The sequence below is a fragment of the Gymnogyps californianus genome, chromosome 2, assembly GCF_018139145.2.
Source record: "Gymnogyps californianus isolate 813 chromosome 2, ASM1813914v2, whole genome shotgun sequence".
NCBI classification, from domain to species: Eukaryota; Metazoa; Chordata; class Aves; order Accipitriformes; family Cathartidae; genus Gymnogyps; species Gymnogyps californianus.
This window is the reverse complement of record NC_059472.1, coordinates 13,025,579-13,043,092: the sequence shown is the minus strand read 5'-3', so window position 1 is coordinate 13,043,092 and position 17,514 is coordinate 13,025,579. Positions and strand designations below refer to the sequence as shown.

At 42.1% G+C, this 17,514-nt stretch overlaps 1 protein-coding gene across 2 annotated transcripts; it reads right to left on the bottom strand.

Annotated features, from left to right (window-relative positions):
• On the bottom strand, window positions 1–17,033 carry DERL1 (derlin 1). Of its 2 annotated transcripts, none has more exons than XM_050915674.1 (8): window positions 16,756–17,033; window positions 14,980–15,091; window positions 11,565–11,629; window positions 8,710–8,736; window positions 6,539–6,634; window positions 5,790–5,842; window positions 4,525–4,635; window positions 1–2,710 (listed from the first exon to the last, which is right to left on the bottom strand). In XM_050915674.1, exons 1-8 carry the CDS (start codon window positions 16,906–16,908, stop codon window positions 2,572–2,574), a joined length of 756 nt encoding a protein of 251 aa, XP_050771631.1. In that variant the 5' UTR covers window positions 16,909–17,033; the 3' UTR covers window positions 1–2,571. The 2 variants fall into 2 exon arrangements, with proteins under 2 accessions (XP_050771631.1, XP_050771632.1); XM_050915675.1 differs by having other exon boundaries at window positions 4,525–4,575.
• Window positions 17,034–17,514: the final 481 nt, after the last annotated feature.

The following is a 17,514-nucleotide window of genomic DNA, read 5'->3' as shown; positions in this document are numbered from 1 at the left end:
CAGAGATTAAAACTTTAATTTAAAACTTTGCCAACAAAAATTGATTACAAAAAGGGAAATTATCTGTACAAAATAAGAAAGGAGGTACTCATTTAACAAGAGACTGCCATTGTCAGTGTACGCTGCAGGACAAACAGTGCTTCAGGTCAAGTGACAAGTGAGAAACGAACAAACTCAGCTCGTAATATGGAATTCTGAAGTGAATTTTCCATAAACCAAAGTAAATTGACCTGAAGCAGCTCAAAGGCTAAGACTTATCAGAAGTCTATTTTCCTTGCAAACCTTTTCCTCTTAATTTAGAGAAGGAGGAGGTACTAGAAAGCAAGACCAGCACAGTGCACTGGGCCAGGACAATGACTTTTGCCATGCTTCCTCCCACTCAAGCCTTCCTTCTGGCCTTCTGTACAAAGATGTTCTGCAATTTGAGTGTGCCAGGGTTTTAGCTGAGTCACAAACTATTGCATCTTCACTTAACAGTTAGGTCCTGACTCAAAATGAAGACAAATGCTTTGGAGACAGTGATATTACTATGACTAAAAAGACCAGCTGCATCATGACTCCTATAAAAACGATGGTTCTCAGACTTTTCAAGTTAGCATCAAATAACAGCTGTCGGTCAACGATAGATTAGTATTTACAACACTGCAGTCCTCTTTTCTACCTACCATTTTAAACAAAGAAAGAGACAAGAGCATCTTTAAAACTCATCACTGAAGAGACAAAAATGGCAGGTGATTTCTGAATTCCAAGTTCCTGTAAAACCTAAGCACACAATATGATCATTACCAGTTTTCTACATTTTTCCACAAGTCGAATCAACAAAATTGAGTTGCAGTGAAGAAGTGGAGCGTGCATTTTTTTCAAGCAAGCCAGCTGAAAACTTCCAGTCTGACTGCTTATTTTCCACTCAGTTTCACATCACGTAGTATTTATAAGTTTTTAAACCTTCAGAACCCAGGTTTAGTGAAGAAACAAAGTAGTCATAAAAATGTTTTGGCCCAGATTCACTACCTCTACTTATAGATACCTGAGATACCTAAGTTGGGGCAGAACAGCTTTCTGTGCCCTACCTACCCAGTAAAAAACCAGACAAATGCTAAAGGGAAATTGGGCCAGAGACTTGAATCTCATCCTAGTGATGATGCTCTTCTTCCTCCAATTACAAAACAAAAAGTGAGCAACTATATTCCAACTTAGAAGTCTTGGTTAAGCCTAGAGTAATTCGTTCCTAGCTTAAGTGTTGTCATTTATGTGAACCTAAGCCTTACCTTGCTCACTAGCAGCTCCCACCTAGGAGAGTCAGGGACAGCTACCGTTTAAGAATGCTATGAGACATGCATGAGTCCTCCTTACAGCTGGGAAAACTGAGATAAGCAAGAAGTTTGCTCAAGTCCATGCGGTGAGTCAGTAACAAGCTAGGATTACAGCTTCCTGGATCTCAACCCTGTGCTCTGCCTATGGGAACCCAGCATGAGAAAAACTACTGTACAGAATCATTCCCTTTTCCATATCAAAAAGTTTTACCAAAAAAGTACAGATACTAATAAACAGTGTACGTAATTTCTTATTGACAATGAAAGAGTCCTGTAGTAAAGCAATCTGTTCTATTGTATCTTGACCCTGGAAAAGTTTATTTCCAGCTTTGATTCTTTGATGTCTTAAAGCTTTTAAGAGAAAGTTGAAGCTTCAGTTAACAAACATAATGCTGCAGTCGGTACCCTTTACATTAACCACAATGATATGTTACATTTTCTAGTTTAAGTAGTATTTGTGCTACCCAATTTTGCAATCAAAATAGAAACCTTGAAGCCAAGAATTCACAGATCTCGGGGGGGAAAAAAAAAAAAGCTGGACAACTTCAGTTTAAACACAGCAAGCCTTGTAACATGCCAGGAAGAGTTCAGAGATTTCAATTCTGTGAATATCTGTTATTGCCATTTCAAACGAAAGCCCTCTTATCCTTAGTCTTGCCCAGCCCATGCTGTAGCAGGTAGGACAAATGCTGCACGGCAAGAAAAAGCTCCCCTCAAAACACAGCTTAATAATGGAAATGAAACATTTGCACTTTGCTTTATGAATGCAGCAGAGAGAGATCACTTAAATACTCTTTCCAAAGACCCTGGGACTTAAGCACAGCTATGGAAAAAGTCAGCTTCCTAAACTTTGGGGTTAGTTTAAACCATCTGCCTCACACTGGATTCTTACCTTACCATGGTCAACAAAGCTTTTAATGTACCAGGCAAGACAGAACACCGTTAGCTTGTTCCATCACATCACGGAACAAGACGGCATAATGGATGCCCATTGCAAAAGACAGACAATACTGTATAAAGAAGGCTTTTTTTAATGGCAGAATCAAACTGGACACTACTGGCTAACCTGGAGCAAGATCTACATTTTTCCCTTCTGGAGTTTTTAATTTTCTCTTGAACCAGAAACATTCTTTCTAATCAGTTAAATCCAACAGTACTACAGAGAGCTCAGTTCTTAAGCATGCTCTGCGCCAGGAAGGGTCGGTTCTACGTCCAATTAAAACCAAACAGTTGCTGTTTTCCAAGGGCAGGAGGTTCTTCACTGGTCACCTAGCCGGAAACCTTGGCCCCAGTTGTGTCTTCCACCACCCTGCGGATCTTCTGCAGCTCTTCTCATGCTAGCGGGTGGGATACCAAACCCCGACACTCCTCCTCTCCTATTTGGCAGCCAGCGGTATCTAGGGCAAGCAAGAAGAGAAGGAGAGAGTCTGAGAAACAGCTGTACTTTGGGGGTAGATGCCAGACTACTTTTCCATGCACTTCCTTTTAGCTGCTAGACTTCGCAATAAAACTGGCTTTTCACAGCAGTACTTCACAGAATTCTTTCCAAATCTAAGCCCTCAGCACATTGAGAAATGGGAATTCTGGGGAACTTCCATCTCTGGGATATGGTTAGATACAATAATCCAAACACAGGGGAAAAAAAACCCCAACACATAAGGGAGTCTCACTGTTGAGAATAAATGCTGTGATACAAACTTAAGTCCCCTAACTTCTCTCTCTTTTTTTCAGGGGAAATAATAAAAAAAATCCAAATCACTTCTGAGCATCTCTCTCTCCAATAGTTGCAAAGTTCCTGTTATCACAGCATCTAACCATCTCACTGCTCTCCAAGTAAACGTTCCTGAGGAACTGAGGACCAAAGAGTCTAAGGGAAACAGGCTCAAGCAACTAGCTTGTCTGAAATCAAAGCTCAAGTGACCTGGCCAGAGCAAATCAGAGCTGTAAGACTTCATCATCCAGCTTAGGCTACCATCTAAATAGAGTGATCTAAAATACAGCTGCTGCATTTTGCAAGGGATGCCATCAATGCAGAGTCATTTCAGCTCTACAATAGTTACACCAAGCTCCTGCAAATCCCTTGATGAATTTGACCACTAAAATCTGAGGCCCAGACATAAAACCCAGATTCCTTTCTACAAGAAAAATGATCCTGTATAGAAAAAGTTCTTCATTATTATATTAAAGGTATCTGTAATTCATCACAGCATCTTTTTTTTTAACAGAACATTACAGTGCAAAGGCAGAATTTATCCCTTTGTAGAGATGTTTGCAGTACTCCTGTTCCTGCTTCTCAAATATAGAGAAAAATTAAATATACATATGAGGAATCAAGAGAATTGCACATAACCAACAAGACTGATGGCAGTTTCAGAGCTGTTATTACCTTGAAAGACATTTTTAAAAAACATTTTGTCTTCTAATCTTTATGGAAAACTAGGTTTACCAGAAGGGCTTGCAAACACAAAAGTAGAATATAAAGCTTCCTTACTCTTTAAAACTTGTACAGAAAGTATAACTGTAATTCAGCTTTGCATCTTCTAATTAACAGTTTATGCTATAAAAAGGGTTAACTGAATAGCTAACTAAAGTTTGGTAGAGAAGTAAATTTACAGCCCAAAAGGATGAGGACAAGGGCAACTGAAACTACAAACTTTGGCTTCTGATCGTAGTATTTCAATGCCAAAACAATGAACAGATCACAAGAAAAAGCACTTCAGAAACCAAGACCTGCAGTTTCAGTCCAGGTGACTGGTACAGACTGCAAAGCAGAATACTTATTGTAGCTCTGAACAAGTCTACAACTGATTCCTATTATTGTTACAGGCTGCTGAACTGGTAGCTACTGTAATGATACATGGAAATACAGATAAAAGATCATTTACAGGAGAAAACAATTTTTTTGATACCATCTGATAATTGTTACTCTTTACTACAGCTCAATTCACTAGCAGAACTATGACTTTTACTCTCACTCTTAAGAGTGGGTAAAGGACACAAGCCATCCGTAGGGGTAACAAAGAACTCTCACATGGGCCACTTACAAGAAACTCAACATTTTTGATGACTCAGCACAGTCAATAGGATGGTCTGAAGCAGGTTGATTTAGCAAAGTATTTTACACCTTACAATCCCAGCAAATGTATGTCTGACAAACAATACAGAAAATTGGACCAAACAAACAGTGAGCTAAAGAATAAAGCCAGCTTACAGGAACTGAGGTGTGGACAGAAAATTCCTTCCTCCCAAATCCATTGGATATTTAAACATTAAGAAGAAATACAGGTGTCCAACCAGATTTCCTATCAGCTCATTGATGACTCTGCAAGGCAAAAGAAAAAGAATTTTCACATGCTGTCTTCTCTGAAAATAAACGAGTGACCGTCTTCTGCCAGTTACTACTGTTCACCTGCCACAGGCATTGCTGGGGCCATGAGCCACAGAGAATTTCCCTTCCCTCAGCATTTTGCAGCCACTTCTTTAGAAGGGCCAACCTTCAGTGCCAACACATCAACAGGCTGTTCCACCCTCCCTTCCAAGCCTTCTCTATAGTCTGTACTGAAAATGCAATTAAATACTTGTTTACATCAGGGAATTAGACCGTACAGCTATTAGTGTCTCAAATAATAGTCTGTGGAGCTTGAGAAGTTACTGCTGTTTTCACTGGACAACCTGTCTCCTGCTGTACTGAACTGTCTTGTTCCCAATTTTGCAAAAACACTGCTGAATGGAGGCCCTTGAGTATCTTCTGTCATGCATAGAAACAGCAGGTATCTAACAGCAAGCAGTTTTCTCAAGTGACTGATGAGTCAGTAGGAGGCACAGCCAGAAAAGGGAATTTGGTTTTGCTGTACTATCTCCTCCTTTTATAAATCAACCACATAACTTGTTATCGTCACTAATTGTGTTGCAGCGGCACCAAGAGGTCCCAACCAATGAGGAAGACTGTGCAGAGGGGACTTCTGCATCACAAAGTTTAGTCAAAGAAACCCAAGACAGACCAACAAATTCAGCAAGCGCTAATATGGCACTCCATGGGCTTGTTATTGCCACTTTCCCTTGTTTCACAAGCTAAAAAACACATCATGTTGGGCAAGACTGTGAGGGAAAGAAGTAACAGCACTATCAGAGTCAAGCTAAATTTGTTTCTAAAACCAGTAATGATGGCTGGTCATGGGGGATGACATCTTTCTTTACTGTGCAGTACTCTTTAGTAAGGAAAAGGCCTAATGCATAGATTTACTAGAAAATAAACCAAATTCTTACTACTTTCCCCTCACCTACATTCTCTAGTTCTCACATGTACATTTCCTCTTTGCTTTTATCTTAAATGACCACCATGTGACACTGAGCATTACCACTCAGATTATACAGCTTTAAGCCTCTTATTTTAATATTGCTTCTAAATTCAGCAATAAGTTCAATAGCTGTAAAAGCTTTTATAACTTCAAATTGGCCATATAAGTAAATACGTACGATCCACCAATGATGTAGTTGAATCCCAGAATAACCCATGGAAGGTAACAGGCCTAAAAAAGAACACAATGGAGACAGAGAAGTTGTAAGTACAAGTTAAGGACATAAACCTGCTCAACTTCCCACTGCATTAATAAGCATGATTATAATCTCAATGTTTTAGGCATTACACAAATCCCGATATATTAACTTAAGCAGATTCTACCTAACAAGGTACGATACTCCAAACTGAGTGACCACTAACATTTTTAGACTAATCATACTCATTTAAACATTATAAGTGGATGTGTCTTTTGCACTCTATGTTCCACACCAAACTCACATCTGAAATGAAGTCCTAATATTTCTGATTTTGAAAAGGTCTGGAAACAATGACCAAAAGGGTTTTCACTACAAGATCTGGCAGAAACAGACGAGGTTGCACAGCAAAGAACAATTTAAAACATCAACATTTTGTCACTACGGTGTCACTACATTCAGCTTTTATCCAGGTTAATGTTTATCAGGAATTTTTTCCTCTTTTCAGACCGATGGATTTCAGTTGTCAGGACATCTTTTCAGTAAAGCCACACTGAGTGACACCGTATGGATGACCACGAAGAAATCTGTCTTTGCTGCATCTCAAGGAGTATATAGATATGTCAAAGCATGGGACATCTTTAATAAGAGAAAATATTTATATTTTGCCCCTCACCCCCTTCACGTGCATGTTCTGGGCAGAAACCTTTCCAATATCATGTCTGACATACCTTAAATCTTGTTCCAAACCAAAACGATACAATCACTTCTCTGTTCAGCTGGGCCCACACATAAAGTACTGACATGATGAGTGGAATCATCAGCAACTGCAATGTTAAAAAAAAAAAAAAAAAAAAAGGCAAAGTTACCATCACTTTCACAGAAGCCAGAGAAACTTAAACAGGCAGCAGGAGCTATAAGCTTCAAAAATGGCTTGTAAGCATGATACATCAGCAAAATCTTTAAAGATTGCCCCAGAACCTTGGCCATCATGTCTCATGGATCTGTTCAAAAGCTATTGAGAAAGCTAAGCAGGAGAACCTACTTGGTCATTCTCTTTTGCAAGACTGTGCCAAAGCAAAGGGCTCCAACTTGCACCAAGTGAAAGAGCAGCTGTGGCGAACTCCTCTGCTCTCAGCTGCTTGGTAGCACACCTACAGCAGAGTCAGCGACACATCTGTGCCACAATCATTTCCATTCACAACCCAGGGCACTAACCCAAACACACTCATCTGGGGCTAAGCTAATACACCAGATGAAGTGTTACTCCATCAAACTGCCAGCTATGTCCCCCTCAGAGCACCGCAGAGGGAAGGTGCATCAGTAAATCACCATTTCGGAGTACCGCAGCCAGCCTTGGCAAAGCCACCTTGGTAGAGCTCAGAGTTAACCCATGCTCCATACCAGGAGAAGAAACTGTTTCAAATACCTCATTACTGTGACTGTATATTAGCTGATGGGACTATTTCTAGTGAAACAAATATAAATTACTATTTTGGCTATCTGCTGATTTCTGAACTAAAGACAGACTGTGCCAGCAACATTTCCATGAACTGGTTTAATGCTATGAACCAGCTTGTGTGTTTGGAAGAGAGGTTAAAACTCACCCCTTCGGGGGTGCCGCTATTCAACAGGTTCCCTGTTAAAGCTGGCACACCGGCATCAGCCCAGCCTTCCCCAAGCCCTACAGTGCACCAGCAGTCTGACTCGTCACACAAGCACCTTAGGGTCTTTATTAAAACCATTTTTATTTTACTGGAAAAAGAAAGTAATATCTAATTTCTGAAAGTATTTGACATGGGAATAGAGGCCCAGCTATCATATTCTATCTTCTCACTTTCAAGCAAGCCACTGAACACAAGCAAAAAAATGTTATTTCTAAGAAAAACACATTTGTACATCAAACAACTGAGTCTCTTTTAAGCAATACCTTGTATGCAGATATAAAACCATTTTAAGTACCTTTGTAAAAAGATACATATCAACACAATCAGTCTAAAATTCATACAATGTATGGGTGACTTCAGCATGCTTTTGAATAATTTTGTGGCATCTTTCCCACAGCAAAAAAAAGTTTAAGTGCAAAGTTATGGACAGCCCTTAACAGAACTCAGTCCTGACTGCAGACGCACGATTGCTATTTTTGTCTACCAGGGGAGCCTGGTAGACAGGCTCACCAGATAAGTGATCTAATAAATGCTAAAATAATATTGCACAGAATACTAGAGATATTGGTGCAGGCTTTGGGTGACAGGTCAGAATAAGATGAGGAGAGAACAGCAGAGGCAGGCTGAAGACATGCAGTTATCTGATACTCTGTTGCGTCCAAGAAACACCCCCCCTTTTCCCCCCTTAATATTTGGGGAGATAAGAACTACCTCATTGAAACTGGCTCTTTAGACCACTATTTTAATCATTCTTGTGAGGATTTTGCACTTCACAGTTACGATCTGAATCTGAAGCTGCATTTTTCACAAAAAGATCTTCTGTTGGCAAGTAAAAGGCACACTACATTTGAGAGGACTAATGAACCCAAGAATCATTTTTAGATAAAAAAGAAAGAATGCAGATCCACATTCATTAGAAGAAACAGTGCATAGGTGACATCTTGTGTCCATTTTAGTAAAAGGCTGAACAGTTCCTGACTGCACAAAGAGCCAATTTTCACTCCTTGACTCCCTAACTAGGTTAGGAGTGGCAGAGTCAGATACAGGTTTGTGACGTTAGCTGAGGCTAACCCAAAATAAAAAACTAACAACACACACACAGCAGTCCATTTTGATACAAACTAAACCAGCCTAGCTTAACTATGTTCTGCAGTTACGTCGATAATGCTCTCTATAAAGTCATTAAGTAGTCTGAAAGTTCCATAAGATTATTTAAGAACCTGCACTGCACTTACCTGCATGTCCATTGCCAAGCCAGTTATCTGTCATTGCATCATTAAGGAAAACGCAGCAAAACCTGATAGACTAGAACGACAAAAAGAAGCTGCACACACACTGAATACACATGCAAAGGCCTTTAATGTTTAAAATTAAAACAGCGTTCCTGTGTAGTATTAAGTTAACCACTGGAAAAAATGAAAAACCTCCAATGATCTAGAGACTTACACACTTGGTTTCAATAATTGCTTTTCAATAGCCTTCCAAGCTACCACCTCAAGTCACTGGCCTTCCCTCCATGATGAAACTGGCTAACTACAAACTCAATCAGTCCTTTCATAAAAGCATGTTACAAGTTTAACAGCTGGATTTTTTCATTAGCTTTTTAAAGACTAAAATGTTGGTGTTCTAACTAAAGAAATACCAGATCATAAAAAAATACCAATATATTGCCACTGAGTCATAGAAAATAAATAATTTCTTGAAGTGCGTCAGTGCTGGCTTTTAATACTACTCTCCTACCTTGGAACCCAAAGGATCTACTTGCTGTAGTAACTGCTGAGTAGAAACAATTGCTGAAGAATTTTGCTATGATCAGAACGCTTTTAACAGTTCATGAATACATATAAAATTGCACCAAGCATTTTCCCAGATCATGCATCCAGGTTGCTCCTTACATCATATAGGGAACAAGCAACTGGAAGCTTTTAAATGACCAGTTTGAAAGTCAAGTCACAATCAGATTCATCTAATAGCTCACAGCCAACAGCCAGCAACCACAATGAAGCTGATGGTTTTCTTAACAACATAACTAAACGCACGTTGTTTTCCTAGTTACTGCTGTGGCTCAGCAGGACCAGCAGGAATAGCAATTCCCTCCATACAGTGGAATGCGACTAGACATAGTTAATCTATTGATAAAGGCGACAGCATTTCTACACACTAGCTCTCCTGGCTGTATCTGGTTCACACGGATGTCACCACTCCCTTTTTTTCCACATGCTGTGCCACCACAAACAGCACAGACAGAATGGGAGCATCTCCAAGGATGGAGGTTCCACAACCTCTCTTGGCAACCCGTGCCAGTGTTTGACTTCCCTTACAGTAAAAATGGTCTTTCTTACATTTAAATGGAATTTTCTGTGCTTCATTTTGTGCCTGTTCTCTCTTGTCCCACCACTGAGCAGCACTGAGAGAAGCCTGACTCCATTTCCTTTACTCCCTCCCCCATAAGGTACCTATCCACATGGATACTCTGTCCAGCTCTGGAGTCCTCAGTACAGGAAAGACATGGACCTGTTGGAGCAGGTCCAGAAGGCGGCCACAAAAATGATCAGAGGGATGGAACACCTCTCCTATGAGGAAAGGCTGAGAGAGTTGGGGTTGTTCAGCCTGGAGAAGACAAGGCTCCAGGGAGACCTTATTGCAGCCTTCCAGTACTTAAAGGCGGCTTACAAGAAAGATGGGGACAAACTTTTTCGTAGCGCCTGTTGTGATAGGACAAAGGGTAATGGTTTTAAGCTAAAAGAGGGTAGATTTAGACTAGATATAAGTAAGAAATTATTTTAAGATGAGGGTGGTGAAACAATGGAACAGGTTGCCCAGAGAGGTGGTAGATGCCCCATCCCTGGAAACCTTCAAGGTCAGGTTGGACAGGGCTCTGAGCAGCCTGATCTAGTTGAAGATGTGCCTGCTCATTGCAGGGGGGGTTGGACTAGACGACCTTTAAAGGTCCCTTCCAACCCAAACTACTCTATGATTCTATGATAAGACACCCCTGAGCCTCCTGTTCTCCAGGCTGCACAATCCCAGCTCTCTCAGCTTCTCCTCATGTGACAGATGCTCCAACCCTTTAATCATCTTTGTGACCCTTCACTGGACTCACTCCATTATGTCCATGTCTCTCTTGTACTTGGGAACCTGGAGCTGGATGCAGCCCCGCATACCTCTCACAAGGGCTGAGCAGAGAGGAGTAATCACCTCCCTCAACCTGCTGGCAATGCTCTGCCTAGTGCAGCCCAGGAGGCCAGTGGCCACCTTTGCCACAAAGGCACATTGCTGGCTCATGGTCAACTTGGTGTCCAGCAGGGCCCTCAGGGCCTTTTCTGCCAAGATGCTTTGCAGACTGTCAGTCCCCAGCCTGTCCTGGTGCCTGAGGCTGTTCCTCCCCAGGGGCAGGACTCTGCACTTCCCCTTGTTGAGCTTCGTGAGATTCCTGACCAGCACATTTCTCCAGCCTCTAAAGATCCCTCTGAATGGTAGCACAACCATCTACTCTATCAACAACTCCTCCCAGTTTTGTATCCGAGACCTAAAAGAAAATTCAGGTAGAACAGCACAGCTCATGGAAAAACTGTTTCCCAACATTCCCAAACCAACAAGCCCAGCTTCTTCAGGAAGTTGGCTCGGTGCAGATATCGCAACACTGCTTTCACAGACTCAGCTGACTTGTACCCAGCAGGTAAAGGATCTCTCCACGAGGTACATGAATTTCCAGCTCAGGGAATGGCAGAGATCAGACCTATTTGCACATGGCAGCTTAAACACACTAAATTCACTCTTAGCCCACGCAGCAATCCACAAAAGTGGCTAAGTAAAGCAATACAGCAACCACCACAGAAGCTCACACAGCATGAGCTGAGCTTTATGTAAGCAGAACTCTAGTCCCCAGATTACATACTTGTATTAGCACATTTATTAGTATTCTCCCTGCAAGCCACTTGCTACTTTTCCAGGAAGATTAAAAACTCACCTGTGAGCATTTGCTACATTTTAAAACTGTTAGTTGCTAAAACCTGGTCTTTGAACATGTTTCAGGAAGAAACAGGAGAATCAAAATATTCAAAAAGTTTGATGATGAGCAGAAGGATACAACAATGCATATCCAGTTAAACAGGAGCATGAACATGTAATCTGCTGGCCTTCCATCAAAAGCCCCTGTAAATAAAAAGAATTATTAGGAAAGATACTGAAATCTTGATAAGAAATTAAGACTTTTTTTTTTTTTTTTTTTTTTTTTTTTTACACTTTTGGGAGTCTAAGAAAAGCTCAGCTAATAACAGTTGCCTTACATGCAGTCTGTTGTTTATGATTTTTATTTTTTTAATTTTAAAAAGCCTTATAATAGAACAACCTACAGACCAAAAAATAAGACATTCAGCCTACTGCATTAAGTGCACAAATGGCGTCTCTACTTAAAAAAGAACACATTTAACTCTGCAGATAAGTGGTTTTAACTTCGTAAGACTTCAAAATGGAGTTGGACCCTGTCCTTCATAAGAAGCTGCCAGTCAGAAGCACACAATAAGGAAATACACTTGCACAGCAAAAGCAGAGACACCAAGTTTAATGATCAAGTCATGTGAAAACCAGTCCTTACTTAGGCAAATTGCATCCTCTTTGCATCATCTAGTCAGACTCAAGAGATACAATAGTTTTACACTCCAGAAAAATTAACATACATGACATGGAGCGTACACACGTGCAGTGCATTCTGTTCCTTCTTCTAAGCTGACCTGCTTGCCTAATTTCCCATTTCAAACGTGTGTCAAATTTTTTCAGGACAGTGGAAACAAAAAAACAGAGTAACATTCCCTGCAGGTCATACTAAATGAAATTATCTTTAGATGCCCAGTTGAGTTTGGGACCTAGCAGAGAGAAGGGTGAAAAAACAAAACCCCTAAACAACTCCTTGCAAACATGAAAATCATAAGCTCCTACTCTTGCAAACTGTGGCAAAAGGCTGGCACGGACCTCGGCATTTAAGCAAGACTCCTGTCAACTTTCATATAGCTCCATGCAGGCAAGGAAAGCCTGAGAATACTGCTGAAACAGACCCAAACCTCACAGTGACAAACACAGCGCACCATGAACAAGCTGAACTACATGCTAATAATTAAACATCAAAATGCCTAGAAAGAAGGCCACTGCTTAATGTTAGCACTATTTGGCTTCCTACAACTACTTTACATGTCCTCAAAAATTTAAAGAAAGAGAATCTATTTTTAAGCATTAGCTTTTTAGAATAACTAGAGTAACTCAGCCTATGTAAAACAAAATCGGTATTTTAGTCATTTTAAGTTTATTATTTAAGTTCAGCCACGCAAGTTACACGGGGGGGGGGGGGGGGGGGGAAACAACTTTGAAAAATCTGTTGGAAAGTTTTAAAGTTGGAGAACTACACAAATTGGAGTTTTCTCCTTACTGTTGCCATACAACAAATAGAAACAAATAAAGAGAGGAAGCTGACTAACCCTGTAGAAACTCCAGCACAGGAATTCCTCCAGAATAGGAAGAAATCAAAGCAAGTATTATTCCCTTAAAGTTTTTCACTTCTCATTATCTAGGAGATTACTAACAAGAATATTAGACAAACTATTTAAGTTGACTTCCCAATGAATATCTAAGAAAACTGAACTACAGACTGCCAAAAAGCTCAGCACAGGGGCAAGGTGAGCTCTAGCCCACTGGTCCTTCAGTAGGGCCCCGGGTATAACCCAGTCATCAGGGAAGAGCTGCAGACTCATAATCTCATCATTTGTACTGCTGGGGAGTGAACTCTGCATATTCTGCTTTCTCTGTTGATATTTGTTATGTTCTTCTCCAACAGAAACAAAACAAAACAAAAACACATTGATCTACTTTTCCTCAGGAAGCTAGAGGTCAGCTTGTTAGGAAAGCACAAGCACAGTACAAAACCATATGTATATTTTTTACAGTTAAATTTGAAGTTAGCATGCAACACCAGTGTATGCTCAAAAACCACTTACAACCCTGAAAATAGAAGTTTCACTTCCTCAGTTTCACAGACAAAAGGAGGCATAGACCTATGCTGATTTCTGCCTGTAAACATATTATCAGCAACTTCTACACCTCCCACTTTCAGGATTCAAGCCTTTTTCGTGGAAAGGAAGGACCGACCTAACCAAGACCTTCATTTATACCCAGAAAAATGACTATAAAAGAAATGCATTGATTTAAACAACAACACAGCTGCTTTCCTAGTTTCAAAATCCAGATGTGTTGTACAGCAGAAATGTAAATTTACTGCTGAAAGAATTGACTTCCTTCCATGAGACTTCTGCCACAGCATAGACAACTAGACCATTTTGTAAGTACATGTACAAGCAGTGATGTCTTATAATTTGCATATATTAATCAGGAACTCTTACTACACATAGCTTTGCACAGTAGAATGTCATAACTGCCGGTACTCTCATGTGTTCATAATCTACTGCAGAAAGGCTCAAAGAGAAGGAGGAACCATTTCTAGCTATTAAACTACTACTTACTTTCACTAAGAAAACAATCAAATACAATCTGGCACCACTCCTCCCTTTCTCTGCTACCCTTCTTATGACTTAAAAGGAATTCCACAATACTCTCTGGACGACAGGTTTACCAGGGATCTCTTCTCTGTCGTGGGACTTCCCAAACATGACCTTGCAATGCATTTCCACTTGCACCATCAGTTCTAAGACTCCATTAGAACTACACTGAAATTCTCGTTCATAAAGGCTTTCAGGAGGACCTTGGCTTTGCAAATACTTTAATTATTTACTTCAATTGAAACAATTTTTGTCTAGCTTTAATGAACTGTGCAATGCAAAATGAAACCAGTTTTGAAGCTACCTTGTAACAACAATCTCTTTTTTGAGAGAAATGATCTATTATCTGATCTCCTTTCTTCCACTCTTAATTTTTCCCCCTAACTGAAAATCCAACTAGTTCCTTAACTTTTTCACATTTCTATTTGACAGAGGGGTACACTTCATTTGTACAAGGTATCTCTCAATTCAACATAACCAATAGAATAACACAGGTAAGCATCATTGCCTTTTAAAAAAAGGAAAAACTGACATTGTTATTTTCTCAAGATGGATATACCCATTATTACATACGCTCTATCATCCTTCCATGTTAAAGGACATCAGACACAAGAAAGCAGAGGTAACATCATCTTTCAGTCTCTATCCCTCATTTCCTGAAATCCAGCAGCTAAAAGCACCAGGCCCTCCTATTGAAAGAAGTATCAAGTTCAGATCCTAAATGAGCAGGCTCCCTGCCAAAGGGAAGGAGCCAGTCACACAAAATCAGTTTTCAGAGCAGTTTCCCATTGACCAACATAAGTGGGCACAGAGATGAGACATCCTTCTCACAATTCGGTCTGAATCAGCCACAACCCCACACCACAAACATTCCCAACAGAAGCTCTATCTGACAATGCTTAGTCTCTATCAACTCTGGGAAGAGTTCACCATGTGCATACAATTTAATGGATAACATACCTGTTTCTAATCGTGATGAATATTGATACAAGAAATACAGATTCACCAAGTAGAGAAATCCTGTTCCAGGTCCCACTGGGAAGAAAAAAGTTGCAGTTATCGGCCGCCAGATCTGTCCAGATCAAAAGAGAAAGATATATTTATGTACTGTAGAATGAACTCATATGCATAGGTTTTTTGTTTTCATTCATTATCAATCACTTGGAAGATCAAGGAGGAGATTAAAAATAGCCCAAGTATCAATTACTGCTGCTTCAGCAGCTTGTACAGTTTTTCTTTTAGATCTGATAAGCAAAGCTATTAAGATTACAAGAGAAAACACATACAACTTCCCACATCACTTCCATCACATCTTCGCAGTATTGAGTATTGCAGTGCAAAGAGACATGCTTGCAAGGATGCTACCCTGTTTTAAAAGCATCCATACAGAACCCATTCTTACCTGTTGTACAGAGGCCAAAGAATTCACACAACAGCCTTTATCATACCGTTCCAGACAGCATGCACTGCTCCGAGCATTTTGCACCTGCTTTAGAGAGTCTCCCAAATACCAATATCGGGCACAGCGAACTGCATGGCAGCATGTAGCAAGGACAGAAAATGTCTGGCCATTTATGAATGAGCTCTTTAACCAGCAACATTTCCAAATAGAATATTGGGATCCTGAACATCACAGTTCCAGAAGGAGTAACAGAACTAGGGGAAAAAACACTTATTTAAGCTACTAAATTTGGGGGACAATACATGAAACAAACTACAGATAGAGCTATCTTTTTATCTTTTTTTTGCACTCAGCCTTTTTCTCTGAAGATATAATGAGCATATATAATAAAAATTTAAAGGTTGGGATCTTTTCCTTCACTTTCATTTTCAGTTCATCCAATGGGCACTCTCCCCCTACACACCTGCATACCAAAACACTGAACCTGTAACCTCCCAATGCAAAGAAAAAGACTACGTCCAGTGACCGCTTTTGATATTGCTAACGCATCCAGAAATACTGTACATCTGAAACCTCAGGACTTCAGTTGTTAGTTTACGTCAACCATACCTAGGCACAGAAGCCGACAATCCCAAACACAAGCTTTTTCAAATTCCAAGCAAGAAGGTGAAAAAGACGTACTTTAGCTCTGCCTTAATATCTCGAGCCACCTGCGGTTTAGGACGGTTGCACACCTGCCTGTAACCCCTGTTCCTAAAGTCATGCCCACACAATTGCACAACGGAGGCCGGGCAAGTCACCTGCAGTCACAGCCATAGGTGTTATGATTACAGAGTGCCTTGGCACAACAACCGGTGCCAGCCAGAACAACTCCCCCAAAAAAACGTAGGAAAAAAACGCATCAGAATGAGACGCAATACGAACTACAGGGCCTGTCAAGGGCCACAGCCCTCCTTGCCTCACCGAGGGGCCCTGGCAGGGCCAGGCACCGCAGCCTGTGTCACCTTGGTGGGGAGCCCGGGGCCTGCGGAGGCCGAGCACTAGCTAAACCCGAGGCCCAGCTCGCAGGCCTTATATAGGTTAAGCAGGAAGGTAGGCCCGGCTGCCCGCTGGAGGTGATCTGGGTCACTCCTAAGGACTGCCTCGGCGCGCCATTCCCTCCCAACGCGGCCGCGGAGGCCGGGGGAGGGGGTCAGCCCCCGCCCGCAGCCCCCAGCCCCGCTGCACGGCCAGCCGCTCACTACAACTCCCAGAATGCCGAGCGCGCCCCGGCCTGGGCTCCCTTATGGCGCGGGCGCCGCAGGGCACGCCGGGACTGGTAGTGCGGCCCGTACCTGGAAGCGGTTGATGAAGGCGTCGGGCCAGAGGAAGAGGTAGACGGGGCTGACGAGGCCCAGCTTGCCGATGAGCGGCACCGCGATGGAGCCGGCGAACCAGTAGCGGGTGATCAGCGGGATGCTCCGGAACCAGTCCCCCAGGTCCGACATGTCGCCGCCACCGCCGCGCCCGGCCGCCGCCGAGGCTTCGCTACGAGCTGGCCGCTGAGGGAGAGGCGAGGGTTCGGCCGCGCTCCACCCGCTGCTCCCGCCGCCGCCCCGGGCAGGGAGGGGAGCCCCGAACCAGACGTGGCGCCGCCGAATTCGGCCGAGCCGCCGCGACTGCCGGCCCCGCCCCCTCGGCTGCCGGGGCAACGGCAGCGCCGGAAGTCCCGCCCCCGGGGGGAGCGACCCGCCGATGCCGGGTGGCGGTGCCGCTGCTCCCGCCGGTGCCACCGTGCCCGGGGGCTGGGCCTGCAATCGGCCCCTTTCCCCGAAGGAAAGTATTCCTGTACTTACAGTAATTTCAGTATGACGGGAAATACAGTATTACTGTATTTAGTAATGCGAGGGCGTTGGTAGCAAGAGTGAACCGGCAATAAGTCCTGCGCTTGCGAGAGCCTGAAAAAAACGTATTAAACCTCCCATTGCACTATGTTATAAAAATATTTGCCTGATGGGACGCGACGTTATACTATAAAAATATATTTTTTTATAAGACGTGGCCTCCACTTTATTCATTACCCGACGCTGACCGCGCTCCGCTCCCCTGTTCCC

Coding starts and splice junctions, on each gene's coding strand:
- DERL1 (XM_050915674.1), bottom strand. CDS start 16,908: ATGTCGGACCTGGGGGACTGGTTCCGGAGCATCCCGCTGATCACCCGC. Junction 15,092..16,755: donor CCTTCATCAACCGCTTCCAG/GTACGGGCCGCA, acceptor TGATCTGGACAG/ATCTGGCGGCCGATAACTGC. Junction 6,635..8,709: donor GCTTGGCAATGGACATGCAG/GTAAGTGCAGTG, acceptor TTAACATTGCAG/TTGCTGATGATTCCACTCAT.